The sequence below is a fragment of the Glandiceps talaboti genome, chromosome 8 (genome assembly GCF_964340395.1).
Source record: "Glandiceps talaboti chromosome 8, keGlaTala1.1, whole genome shotgun sequence".
NCBI classification, from domain to species: Eukaryota; Metazoa; Hemichordata; class Enteropneusta; family Spengelidae; genus Glandiceps; species Glandiceps talaboti.
In genome coordinates, this window is record NC_135556.1 from 14,037,917 (window position 1) to 14,051,979 (window position 14,063).

Here is a 14,063-nt window from a genome sequence, read left to right on the forward strand (position 1 = left end):
CAATTTTATCTAGTTGTGAGATCTATAACAGTTTTTGTGGTTGTAAATTTTATAGACGAAACGAACTGGGTTCAAATAGAAGTTACTCTGGAAAACGAGAAGTCCTGTGCAAAGCATCCTGTATACAGTACATCTCGTATTTAGTGAAATAGTGTTTATATGTTTATAAGTGGAAGTCTCACTGATAATGTGACGTTTCGTTGACATCCACCTGAAGGTGAAAACTCTATATTTGTAGTACCTGGGTTAGTTTTTAGCCGGACCCAATAAGATATCCCATGGAAACAGACAATTACATCCGACGAATCATCTCTAAAATCAGTATGACATGTGTATATATATATACTACGAGACAAAATCTAATAAACTATATAACGCTAATTAATCAAGTTGTTGATACCAAGTATCGTGGTCAGAGTCGTGCGTGTATAGACCCTGGAGCAAATTCCAGAGTCCAATTGAATTAAAAGTAATTAACCTCAAAACCCCGAAACAAACAGGGTGTAATTCTGACGTCAAACTAACGGACAACAAAAAAATGTGCTGGGTAATTCACGAATGTTAGCCAATTAACTTTGATAACCAAACAGTATCTGTGCTTTTGGAGCATCCCCAACCCCCATTTCCTTAGGCTGGTGATGAAGATTGGTGAACACATTTTCGACTTGGGCCCCATCTCACATGTCTCAGGTCTACTCCAATGCTGGTATCAGACCACATTTACGTATTACAGGTACTACGTAGCCAGTGCACATAGATTAGATTTGATTAGATATAACTTTATTACAACCGTATAGAAAATTGACAACTCTATTTGGGTACATAAATGTAATAAAGATGGAAATAGGCTAATGAATATGCCAAGCGCATGTTGTTGTCAACATCTGCCGGACACATGTGGTTTTCTAAGTATACCGCCCTCTTCGGTCAAATTTTAAAATATCAGAACAAACCATTACATCTAGGGGAGTGCCAACATGTACACGTTACCCATAATCGTTACATCTGAAATAGCAGCAATCGTAAAAAGTACACGGATTTGTATCAATTTTATTTGATAAAGGAATAACAGTAATATTTAAAATTGCCTTTAGAGTCATGCACTGCAGTCATCATGTATTTCAACTTAGTCGAAAGTAACTAATAACACTAAATGTCCATAATCCCTCCAGTCTCCGTGTTCCCATCCCTTCCATGCAATAACGTGGTTTGATCCTAGGGATGGACCTCAAACTTTCGACTGGCAGCAGATTCGCTTGTCAGCGATTTGAATGCACAAGTCTGTGTGAGACTATGCTCCATTCATAGGAACGAGACTCGATTATTGTATACGTTATACCGCTATCGACTATTTAATTGACTGTTTTAGTGGTGAAAGACTGGCGAAATACATCAACAAACGCAATCGCAGAAGTTAAACACTGAGCGCCTATCATAGCATTAGCACTCGACTACCACACAACTGCCACATGTAAATTTTCGTGAAGTTCTTATATTTGAGCTTGATCATCAACGCGCAGTGCCGTGAGTTGGACCCACACAGGAATATATAGGACTTTGAACAACTATGGCATTTTGAAAGATTTTGGAGTTCGTCAGGTTTGATGCATTTGCCGTTTGTCTTTTTATCAATACACTGTATGAACTTTAATATAACAGCAAATCTCGATTTTAGATTTTTTTATAAAAAATCACAAGCTGTGTGAAATAACCAAAAATTATGTGTCACTGATGATACCGCCGCGATGTGTCAAAAACATTTTCTTTGAACTTCTTTTCAGCGTGTGCTTTATATATACTGTTGCTTAGTCGTGTCAGGACTTACTTAACTTGAAATATATCTGCAGATCTGAAAGAAATCGCCAACGCCGAAGGTCGAAGGCACAGGTACTGGAGGTCAGGACATCGGGGAATGATAATGGACGTACGTGACATAAACAAATATTGCCACACTTAAAATCAAGACCATTTTCTGCACATGCATGTGAACCGCGAGTAATCGAAAGATACACATAACGACTTGACTTGCAGTGTCTTGACGTTAGCAATTTTTCTCCCAAAATGACATCTATAGATGCATTAGACATGATGGACAACTCTTTCCCTGGACCAGGCTCCCCGGAACCACAGATTTCTCCGGCGCGGGTTACCAGCCTGTGTAACAATAACAATCATTCGAGGCATTCCTCGACGACGTCAGACGATTTTTCCGAATCGCCTTCTCCAGGTACGCCAAAGAAGACTTTAGCAAATCGGGAGCACGTAAAACTGCGATTGACGAGAAGTTACGACCCAAACCTCACTCGCCACAGACTTACCGCTCCGGAACCTGGTATTACTGCCAATGAGAAACATCAAAACCACACACACGCAAGTGATCTTTTGAAAGAACGCGAAGCAGCACACGCCAAACTTCGAACGGTCAAGTCATTTGAGGATTCACACGGAGTTTTAGCACACCACGGACCAGATTCCCCAAATGTATCGTCACCGCGTCTCAGGAAAAAACAAACTTATTTTAAGAAAATGGCAATATTTTTCCACCATGGGCCAAGATCACCATCGGCTACATCAAGCCCATTGCATAGCGAAGACGAAAGCCACAGCGATACTGAATTTGGTTTTGATGTTTCCCCTCTTGCCTCTCCCACAGTTATGCACAAGGGTAAATCGCCGTTATCCCCAAGCAGTCGTCTTATTCCCAAGAAATGGAGACTGAAATCCTCGAGTCCGAAACTTGGCACAAGTACCCTGTGGAGTCACGAGGTAAGTTCATTTTTTATTTATTTATTTATCTGTTTATGTATATGTATATGTATGTATGTATGTATGTATGTATGTATGTATGTATGTATGTATGTATGTATGTATGTATGTATGTATGTATGTATGTATGTATGTATGTATGTATGTGTGTATGTATGTGTGTATGTATGTGTGTGTATGTTTATTTTATTTATTTATTCATTCATTCATTCATTCATTCATTCATTTATTTAATTGTTTGTTTGGTTTATTTATTTATTTTGAAGTGTTCAGTAACTTTACTGAATGAAACCAACACATTTGATCTCATTCACACAATATGATATCCAAGCTTTCATTGAATTCTCCTTTCGTAAGTCTCCTAAACACACAGACTAGCTTTTGATGTGTTCACAGACACCACCAGGTCAAGAACTGTTAAAGAAATACATACTGTAATACTATAATACTATAAGCGACTTTGATACTATAATCACCCAGATATGCAATTTATCATACTCACATCATATTTCATACTGCTGAAAGAATGCATAATAACAAATAAACAGATGAAAATTATTCAATAAATGAACAATTTATTGTATAATTATTTCCAGCGATTACAGCTCACCTAGAGATATATTTTCCAAATTTGTAATAGACACTTGTAAACAATCGAGAACTGACTCAACCCGTTGCGAGACAAATATTTTCCCCCTTTTCCCATCTTTTGTTACATAATTTAGGGGCCAGGTGGAAATCAGCTTTTGTTGTTTCCTGGCTACACCAGGAGGTGTTCGTAAATAAATTTTACTCCTACTAGACCACAGCGGTATTATTTTTTTTAAATTTGTTATTGTATGTTTATTCTGGGAAATAGAACATTATTATAAGTATTATTATTATTATTATTATTATTATTATTATTATATTTAAGAGGTCTGATAGATTCAGAGGAAAGGCTAGGAAGGTATTTTAAATTAGAATGTATTAAAAAGATAACTTTGTATATTATTTAACAGATTAATACTAAGTGATAGTCAATATATTAAAATCAGCCAGGAACAATGGGAATAATTAAAACTGTAATTACCTTTAAATTTGGATATGATTAATTATACCTTGCATAAGCCAAAAATGTGGATTATATACTTAGGTCATTCTATGTCCATTCTCGCATACTAGAGCTATTATTTCTTTCGCTACACTTCGAAATACAGTAGGGACGAGCTTGTTACGAACGGTACCGTAAAACGGTCGTGGTTTGCGACGATGTCTTTGTCGCTAGAACGTGCATCTCTGTCACGACAACGCATGTCTATGTCACTAGTTTTACTATGCTAAAAATATGAATATGTCTTACGAGTTGAAACTTTCAAAATTGCCATTATTTTCCATAATTTTTCTTTGATATTACTGGCACTGGTATAATTATGGTAATATCCAATATTTTTATTCATTCAACCGGAAAATACTCGTGACCTAAGGATTGTCACTATGACGAGTCACTATAGATGAGTAGTGACAAAGGCTTTTTAACGTCACTCGTATTTTCCTCGGAATGAAGAAAAATATTGGGAAATAATATCTAATTATTACTAAGGTACAGTGAGACCTGGCAGTCAAGATCTCATGATGTTCTCCTGAATTTATTTAAGTAAAAAGTTAAGATAAATGTGTCAGGTAACAGATATGCAAAGAATGTAAATACTAGTAAATGTAAGACTGATACAGAATATAAGTTATGGCATAACTGAAAATAAAATTGTAAATAATTTTTCTCTTTTGCGTGGATAGTTGCAATTATATTATCATAATATTTATCTAAGACTTATTTTGGTATACGTTTATATTCATATTAATACCAGACATACCACGACATTCAAAATCATATCTTTTAGACCCTCCCATTTTTTGATGAAATATTTTATGTGGATTTTTAAAGTAAACATTCCTATATAGTTTATTTGATTAAATCATCTTAAAATTCCTTAGGTTAAGAGTTTAAGAGGTGACCTTTCTGTGACCTGTGTACTGTCCAAGACCTTTTCAAGCCTACAATGAATTAGTTGTGTATTAAATTTTCCTTTTGTTTCTCCAACAGCCTAATTTATTTAGTCTACCAAAACTAATTATTTTATTTGTGATTTTGTTTCCTTCAATCATGCAATTAATTAGACAATTCTTTTTTTCTATCTTAATGAATAATTAACCAATGATTTTTGACAATGTAACATGTAAATCCCAATGTGTGTTGTTGGTAACCACGGCAACATGTATGGGTTGATAACTACACCTACTTAGCTGCAGTAATGATAAAAGATGTGTTTGTGTGTGTGTGTCTGTGTTTTTTTTTGTGTTTTTTTGTTGTTGTTGTTGTTTGTTTTTTTTTTGGGGGGGGGGGGGATAAAGTGGCATCATTACAGTAACATTTCGTAAAACTAGCCTACCTCTTTGTGTATGTTTGTTAGGTCATTGAAATTGGTTAAGGGAATGAAGTGCAGTCAATTTTGTAACACCCAAACTATTTTGACACGTGACTAGACACACTGTGATCCCAACTTGATACATCAATAGATAGTGAGGGTGAAAATAACGTTAACATGTTTTCCTCTCCAAGAACATACAAATATTGAAATAGAATAGATGGAAATTCCACACTGTTCAAAATTCAATGAATTATGCTTTTAGCAGGTCAAGGAATGTAAGGGTTCAGTTTACTTAGAAGTATATTTATCACTTCTCATTATTCCCTACATTTAACATTCAAGGAAATAAGGAAATGACTTGATTGATTCACACATTGTGGAATTCCAACTAATGGAGAATTGTAATTACCAAGGTACAATTAGCTAATCACATGTATGCTGCTAGAAATTCTGGTCGTGTAATAGCAGTCTACATAGAATTTGTACATTTGTATATATTAGTACATGTATATAAATAGCTCTAAATAAAATCTATATTCTCTCCATGTGTGTTAACTTTCCCGGTGTTTTTTTATAAAAGTTTTCTGTCTCTTTTAGCTTAACAGTATTAGAATGCTTCATATGATTTGGTATTTAGTGATATACACCATTCTCATTTACCAGTTTACGCCCACATAAAATCACCCTTCCCAAAAACACACACATGCCACTCAAGCTTTCAAACTGTAACTGGCCTTGATTAGAATGATATGAAACTATATTTTGTAGTAATGGCTGGTGTGGGTGCCAGGCTAACACCCCTTCTTCCTCCTCCCTAAAAATGCTAATAATGAAAACAATTTTGGTAAACTTGTAGATTTTGGAATTTAGCATTTGAAAAATCCACATAGATTTACATATACCAGTATACATGTAATTGTAAAGTAGGCATGTACAGGTACTTGAGTATAGGTTTATTTTATGGCTATTAAACACAGCAATAGATGAAGGTGTTACAATGTACATAGGTCCTTGATAGCATGGTTTTTGTAGCCTCTTACCTGGTCCTTAGAAACATGTACCCAGTTTTATTTATATTTTGTATTCTTTTCTTTTTTAAGAGATGACAATTAGTCAGCAACACCCACACTGTAGAAGGAAACTTATGACACTATTAAAAATTGGAAATTTCATGAATTCATGAATTTGTTACTCCCTAGAATACTAGACAAATAGAAGATAAATCAAACACATATGTGCATGCAAACAGTTATTATATTATCTCATCAAAACACATCTCATTATATACCAGACAGACTTGACCTGGAAGTTGGAGCCGACTCAATTGAAGTTAATGGTTAGATAAGTTCCCTTGAGGCTTTTTTTTAAAGTTTTGTTTTGAGGGCGTACACGAATATTAACTTTGACCTGATCGGGTATTAACTAGCAGGTTGAAACTTGCTCAATGTATATAATGCTTAGACAAGGTCCACTGCAGTTTGTAGTTGCATTGGAATATTTAGGGTACGAATTAAACTTTTACCTGCAGACAGACCTGACTATTCTGGTTGAAATGCAGTTGTTTTGTAATTATACTGAAAAGTTCCTTGATTCATAGTTTTATATTCATAACATACAAAAATCAGTTATTCCACAGACCATTTCTGATTGAAACTGTTGAAATTCATTGAACTATATGGTTTTCCCTTATCAACACTGCCATTATTGTTATGTTATGTATTAAGGTAGCCTCAATCTTGGTATGTGTGTACGTTGGACAAGTAGAGCACACATCTGTATCTTAATGTCCTCACTTTGCATCCTCCTTGTAGAAAACAAGAGTTGTTTATAGGATATTGTTTAAACTGAATGATATACTTGTAGGTATATTTGGTCAAGTATTTGTAGTGGTTGTCTATTAAAAGGAGCTCTAGATACAAGTTATAGGGCAGCGTTTACTGTAAGGGGGCACCCATTCCAAAAATAAGAACAAATACCAGAGCAACAGTTACCACCATGTACATAGCAACTGTCACTGAGGCAAGAAGAAATGTGAAATGTTACTTTAGCCTGAAATCCATACGGATGCGGGTTTTGAATTTGTTATTTCCCCAGCTTCAAAATCCCCAATCACCTGGATTCTAGCTTAGAGTTACTGCAAGGGGGAACCCATACCAATATAAGAACACATACCAGAGCAACTACCACCATGCACATAGCAACTGTCACTGAGGCAAGGAGAAATGTGAACATGGGTTGACTTGAAATTGATCAGCATTGCTCAAGAGTGTGATAAACATTAAGTCAGAGAGATTTTTTTTTCTTTTGTGGATGTATGATTTTGTAGTAAATATTTCATGTTTTCATTACAAGCCAGTGAAAAGTGTCTGCATGACTTTTTTTATCCGGTATACAATGTTAATTCTCTACTGTTGTTGAAAATACTGCATACCTCAGGAGATAAAACAAAACAAAACAAAAATCTCACAAACAGTTGTACCATGATACAACACATGTTACCACACTTTATCAGTCACCAAACCTTGGGCTTTATAGTATGTACAAATAGAGACCCCAGACTGCAAACACCATTATTATGATAGCAGCTATTTAACACCAAAATACACTACATGCATACAAGTCATTTATTTATTTATTTCTTCAGAGCTTATCTCACCTTGTCACTACAACCTATTGCAGCTAGTATAATGACATCATGGCCTTGCAAACAGTGGATATATTGTATGAATGTGAAGTCAACAATTGTGTGAGGATTTGGAACAACAATGAATGACAAGAGTTTAGTGTAGATGGTATTGTTTATAGATCCATTGAGATGGGGACAGTATAGAGCCCGAGAGATACTTGTACCTTTGAAAGTACGCTTCCCATTTGTTTGACTGCGTGTGTAGTTTTTTTTGGTTTCTTTGTACTTTGCGACTGGTTGTGTAGTAAATGACTGGTTGTGTAGTAAATAGAGAAATACTTTATAGTACCATGCATACCCAGTCTTTGTACGCAAGAACCAATTGAACTATGTATGTTTATTAGAAGATTGACATGAATGCCTGCAAGGTGGACCAGGATTTATGCAATATTTACAACAGCTGAAAATGTCCTTGAACTTTAAAAGGGTGAAGGTCTTAATTCCTACAAATGTGTGCATTAAACCATATTTATCGATTCACAGGTGAAGCATTTAATTCAGATGATTTGTATCAACAACAACTATTTACCAATATTCTACACTTGCTTAGTATTTTAATCATTGCTGTCTCAGGGAGTTTTCCATCAATGTGATATCAGAAAGCTAAAAGCATGATCAATGTTGCTATCAACTCCTTTCTGTTATGCCAAAAGCGCATATGTATATTATAGCATGTGTGTGTTTGTGAGTGTGATCCTTATCTTGAAATTACATACCTTACAGGCACGGAGTGAATTCGTACCTAAAAATAACTCCATGTTTGACACACCACAGATTATATAATCTCTTAAAGTGGGAACAGAAAAGATTAGATATCAGAAAAACAAAGTGTTGTGAAATTTTATATGTGATTGACTCTAGAACATTGCTAGGGAGTACGTCAGCCAAATGTTGCAGATAAAAACTACTTTAATAATATTGTCTGAATTTGCACACAATCAGTCAACAAATATAGTGCATTTCAGGCACCACTGGTATGGCAGTCCTTGATAAATTAAAACTATTCCACCAGGAATGGAGATAGTTATGTCACCCGGTCAAGGAAATCTAGTCAGACATAATTTCGCCTACAGTCAGAGATTTTTAGATGTTATTCCTGATATTTTTCTGTATTCAGCCAAGGAAAATATGAGTGACCTGAGGGGTCTTAAGTCGATAGGCAGACGAGTAGTGACAAATGAGTAGTGACAAACCCATAGGTCAGGAGTATTTTCCGGCTGAATGAAGAAAAATATTGGAGAATAACATAATTATATCAGCGCCAGTAATAATACTAATATCAAAGGAAAATCGGGGAAAGTAATGGCAATTTTGAAAGTTTTGACTCAAATTTCGAACACAGAACCAATGACGTAGAGACACTTTGTCGTGACACAGACATGCGTTGTCATGATGTAGAACAACCCGAGTATATATTCCATATTTTTTGTCCTAAATGGCTTGTGCATAGTATAATGACTATCATCTGACAGGAGACTACACCGATCTTCTACCAACTGTATCTCTCAGCCTGTCTCAAGCTATGCTAAAACTACAACAATCTTCTACCAACTGTATCTCTTAGCCTGTCTCAAGCTGTGTTAAAACTACCTACTTGCAGCAAGATTCTCTATTGACCACAGTGTAATCTTTCACTCCCTGATGTAAAATTAGTGTACATTTCACCAGCAGAGTTTACAGTAGAGTCTTCAGGATATCAACACTGTGGGATATCTAATCTGGTATAATAAACAAAGTTGCAATGTTGTATTGTGTTCTAGTTGCTAATTTAACATCAAATACTGGAGTTGTTTGTTTCCCATATGAGTGAGTGTATGTGTGTCATATTATCTGTGGAGTGACTAGCCAGCCTTAGTCTTAGCAACCATTTGTTTACGGATCAGGGAGTGAAAGGTTACGCTGTGATCAATAGAGAAATTTGCTAAAATTAGTTAGTTTTAGCACAGCTTGAAGCAGGCTAAGGGATACAGTTGGTAGAAGATCATTGTAGTCAAAATCCCCTCATGACTTGACTCTAGGCCAGACCATAGGTGGAGAGTCTATGGCTAGAGTACATTGACACAACTTAATTTCAATAGAAATGCAAAGAATCCTAGAGGCCCAAACTCTCCATTAATTATGCTGAATAAATGCTGTGTACTTGTACTACATTAAAACTAAAATTTTCAATATGCTATAAATTTATGTAAATATATTGTACATGTAGGAAAAATTGCGTTTATTGATGTCATCATGTTGCAGAAACAGATAATTCATACATAAATATTTGAAAAATTGTTGGGAAGAGCAAGTTCAACTTATAATGATATTTTTAAAACTCATTCATCTGTATTTTAGCCTTCTAGCTACCCTTGTACTATTCATCTTTTTATGTGACGTCAACAAAGAAAAGGTCAATTGATTCCAAATCAGAACCAATGTTATTAGACATTTATTGCCATTGCTATTATGTCTCAATGACTTTTTAAAGTGGTTATATGGATGAGGACTGGATATTTATTTTAGATTTTTAATTTATAAAACAATTTTATCATGGCGTCTACTTGAAAAATCAATGTGAAACAACATATGCTAAGTCTGTGTTTGTAACTCAATAAATTGTAAAAGGTTAATAAAAAAAAAATAAGTATGTCGACTGTTTAGTATTGTATTACAGTAACAAACTTTTTACACATTTTTAAAAACTTTTTTTTGCAATATATTGAGTTACAAACACAGACTTAGCATATGTTGTTTCACATTGATTTTTTAAGTAGGACGCCATGATAACATTGTTTTATAAATTAAAAATCTAAAATAAATATCCAGTCCTCATCCATACGACCACTTTAACTGGCAATAAAATATCATTTTCAATGTTTAGAAAATTTGAACAGTTCCAGAAATACTGATCCTTACTTCACAGTTAAAAATAACCAAATAGTATCTGTTAGTGTTACAGTTTGTTGTTATTGTTTTGTTTTAGTGTTAATTACAGTCTTTGAAAAACTTTTGATTTTAAATAAAAGCAAAGATATTCTTCAACAAGAAAGAGCCAAAAAAAAAACACAATTGTGTGAATCCACTTTGTTACACCATAGACCGACAGACTGCACAGTATCTATGGTTACACTGATTTGTTTGTTTAATGGCAGATAATCTTTACATTGACACCTCTACCTTTACTTTGTTTTGAACTTTGACCTGAATCTCCATAAACTTTGACCCAGTAGTAATCAGGTGTCTTTGGCAGCTAGCAGTATTAATCCAATTATCCTGAAGTTTTCAAGATCAATTTACTGATGAATATAGAATAATAAAATTTATTTATACTGGATAGTTCTTTAAGTATAACAAATACTGTTAATTACTTAAATACATATCTCTTGCTCAAAGACTTATTTATTGTTTGAAAAGAAGGCAAATAATCTAAATTTCTCCCCATAAATTTGCACTTCAAAATATTGTATTTTGATGTTCATTCAGTGGTATTATTTTCAAGAAATCTTAGTTTGGAACCCATTACAGGGGATTTCACCTTGGTTTGCAAAATATTATTAAACAGTATATTAGGAACAGTAGGACTGATTTGAAGGTTTCGCATTGAGATAGACACAATACAGATAAAGACACTGATATCCGTCACACAATGTCTGCTGTCTATTTTGTGCAGGACAACAATCACAAATATAAATATAAATGTAACGAAATACAGAGCAAACACTGTAAGGGATGTTTGTGTGTTGTCTTTATTGTGTCTATCTCAACCTAAATCCAGGTTATCAGTCTCACTGATGATCTTGATACATCTTTGCTGTAATAGCATTTGCTAGCTATTAAAGTGGAAATCTCCTGTACTGTATTGAGACCGGTGAAATCAAAAGGTGGAACCAGCATAGATCCTTTGTGTTGGCAGTTTTCAACTAATACCAGTAAGAATTTGTACCCATATTGTCTGATCAGTGCTTCATTAATGTAAAATATTTGAAATCACAAGGCTAAGTATTTGTGGAGGAATGTTAGTTGAAGTCCACCAGGGTGAAGGAACTAGGCTCCCGGGGAGGGGAGGGGGTTACCACTGGCTAGGTCTGGTAGGGGTCACGTGTGCGGCCAATACTGCCCACACCAGACACCATTTTCTACCCATTTTGACCAAAAACCAATACCCCATTTAATAGACCATTCAAGTTTTTAGAAGACCCCATTTTAGACCAAAATACATAATAAAAAAAAAACCACCCCAAAGGGTGACACATATATGTATACCCAATAGGCGGGAGTTCCATCCCCCTCCCCCCTCCTGGGACTAGGCTAGTAGGGTGACATATTAATAATAAGCATTGGGAAAAACTTGCTGGAAATGACAGTTGTCGTCTTTCCATTGCAATAATGATAATGTTAATGTATAGCTTGAATCCAGGCAATGAGGTTTTTGAATTTTGTTTTCCTCTCTCAAAGTCCCCATTGCGTGTATTCTGTAGGCTAGTTACTGTATGGTATTATCAAACTGCCAGAGTCTGGGTATTTGTTAAGCACGTGTTTTGTGTTGTTGACACCATCCATTGAACCTTAACACCAACTCCTTTAGGGCATGACCCTTGAAGTTTCAGATACTTCGTCTTTCTGGTTCTGTAATCGAATCAAATAGCTGGTTCACTTACCATCAAAGTCAAGGTAACATAATTGAAACTTGCGTGACACATCAAAAATGAACGCGTGTGCATTCAGGTACTAAACTTCCATCCAGTCAGTGTGCCCTCTGTAAAGCCAATTTGACACATGTCACTGACACACAGCAACTTCATGCAATCCACCAAAATTTAGGGTGTCTATCCTTTATTTTGGGGTGACTCACAAGAAAACAGAATTTCTATAATTTTGACTCAAAACAAAAAGTAGTATCAGTCATCCAGTACAGTAGTCTGGATGCTGAAATGGTCTCTAGCAAAAGGAAGTCGTAATGATACTACTGTACAGGAACTACACCAGTACAGTTATACACAGCCAGTTCAAGCAATAATACAAAAGTGTGTCTCTGTAATTTAAACTAGGCTATTATAGGAAATAGCCTCTACTTGTGAAGTATATGCACAATGGATTGTCATGGGAGAAAGAGATGGACATACTTTAGTTGTAAGAGAGGGTGTAGTGTAGAAGTTTTGCCTTGACCCAAGTCTAGTGCTGTTCAGTTCAGGGAGATATTGGTGTCTATTGTAATTGTTACTGAAGGGTTTTGTATGGTAGAGTTGTATCAGGTGTTCCGTAATGTGCTGTGTATTGTGCTAAGTAGGGTGGGTACACAGAAAAAAGTGACTTGCACTTTCAAGCCGTGATTATTGGTTTACGTTTTCTTTTGAGATGTGCTGGGATATGTATATCTCATCCCATTATTTCAGGTACGGGTACAAAGTCTAATGTGGCCATACATGTAGTATTGGGGTATTTATTTTGGATGTCTAATTTTATAAAACAATTTTATCATGGCTTCCTACTTGAAAAATCAATGTGAAACACATGTACCAAGTCCTTGTTTGTAACTCAAGAAATGACAAAAGATTAATAAAATGTGTGAAATGTTTGTTATTGTACATACAAATTACATTAACAACTTTTTAAAAAAAAAAATGTATTTGAGTTTTTTGCAATGTATTAAGTTACAAACACAGATTGGGTCAATGTTTGTTCTCATTATTTTTTTAAGTAGGTAGTAGCCATGATACAATTATTTTATAAAATAAAAAATCTAAAATAAATACCCAACCCTCACTAATATAATCTAGTTCCTAGTATACAGTATTGTTACGATTTATACCTTCACTCAGACCACAGTTGGCATCCAGACTATTATTAATATGGCCACTTTAACAACACAAACATGTATACATTGTATTGTATGCAAAGCACACGACTGCAGTACACAGGGAAGACTCTCTGTGCTATGCTTCAATATAGTTGGGTAGTTGGAGAGGGGGTGGGGGGGGGGGGGTGGATAAATGTACCTGGTATTGACTTGAATGCCATAGACATTTTACCAAGGCTGTCCACTAATTTAATGCTGAAATATACCATAAAACAATATCATACCTTTCAAAAGAAAATTGTAGTTAACAAGAAAGTGGTATTATAACTTTCAATGTATTTAAGGATCGTCCATTGTGAAAATATAACAAAGATAGTGTTTTGATACATGTGAAAGTTTTGCTAGCATAGAATTTCAGTTCTCT

At 35.0% G+C, this 14,063-nt stretch overlaps 1 protein-coding gene across 1 annotated transcript in view; it reads left to right on the forward strand.

Moving 5' to 3' along the window:
- Positions 1–2,061: 2,061 nt before the first annotated feature.
- The window catches only part of LOC144439232 (uncharacterized), a 105,004-nt gene continuing 93,002 nt past the window's right edge, over positions 2,062–14,063 (forward strand). The window contains exon 1 of the mRNA XM_078128506.1: positions 2,062–2,766. Coding sequence (XP_077984632.1) covers positions 2,062–2,766 — 705 coding nt within the window. The remainder of the gene's footprint in view (positions 2,767–14,063) is intronic.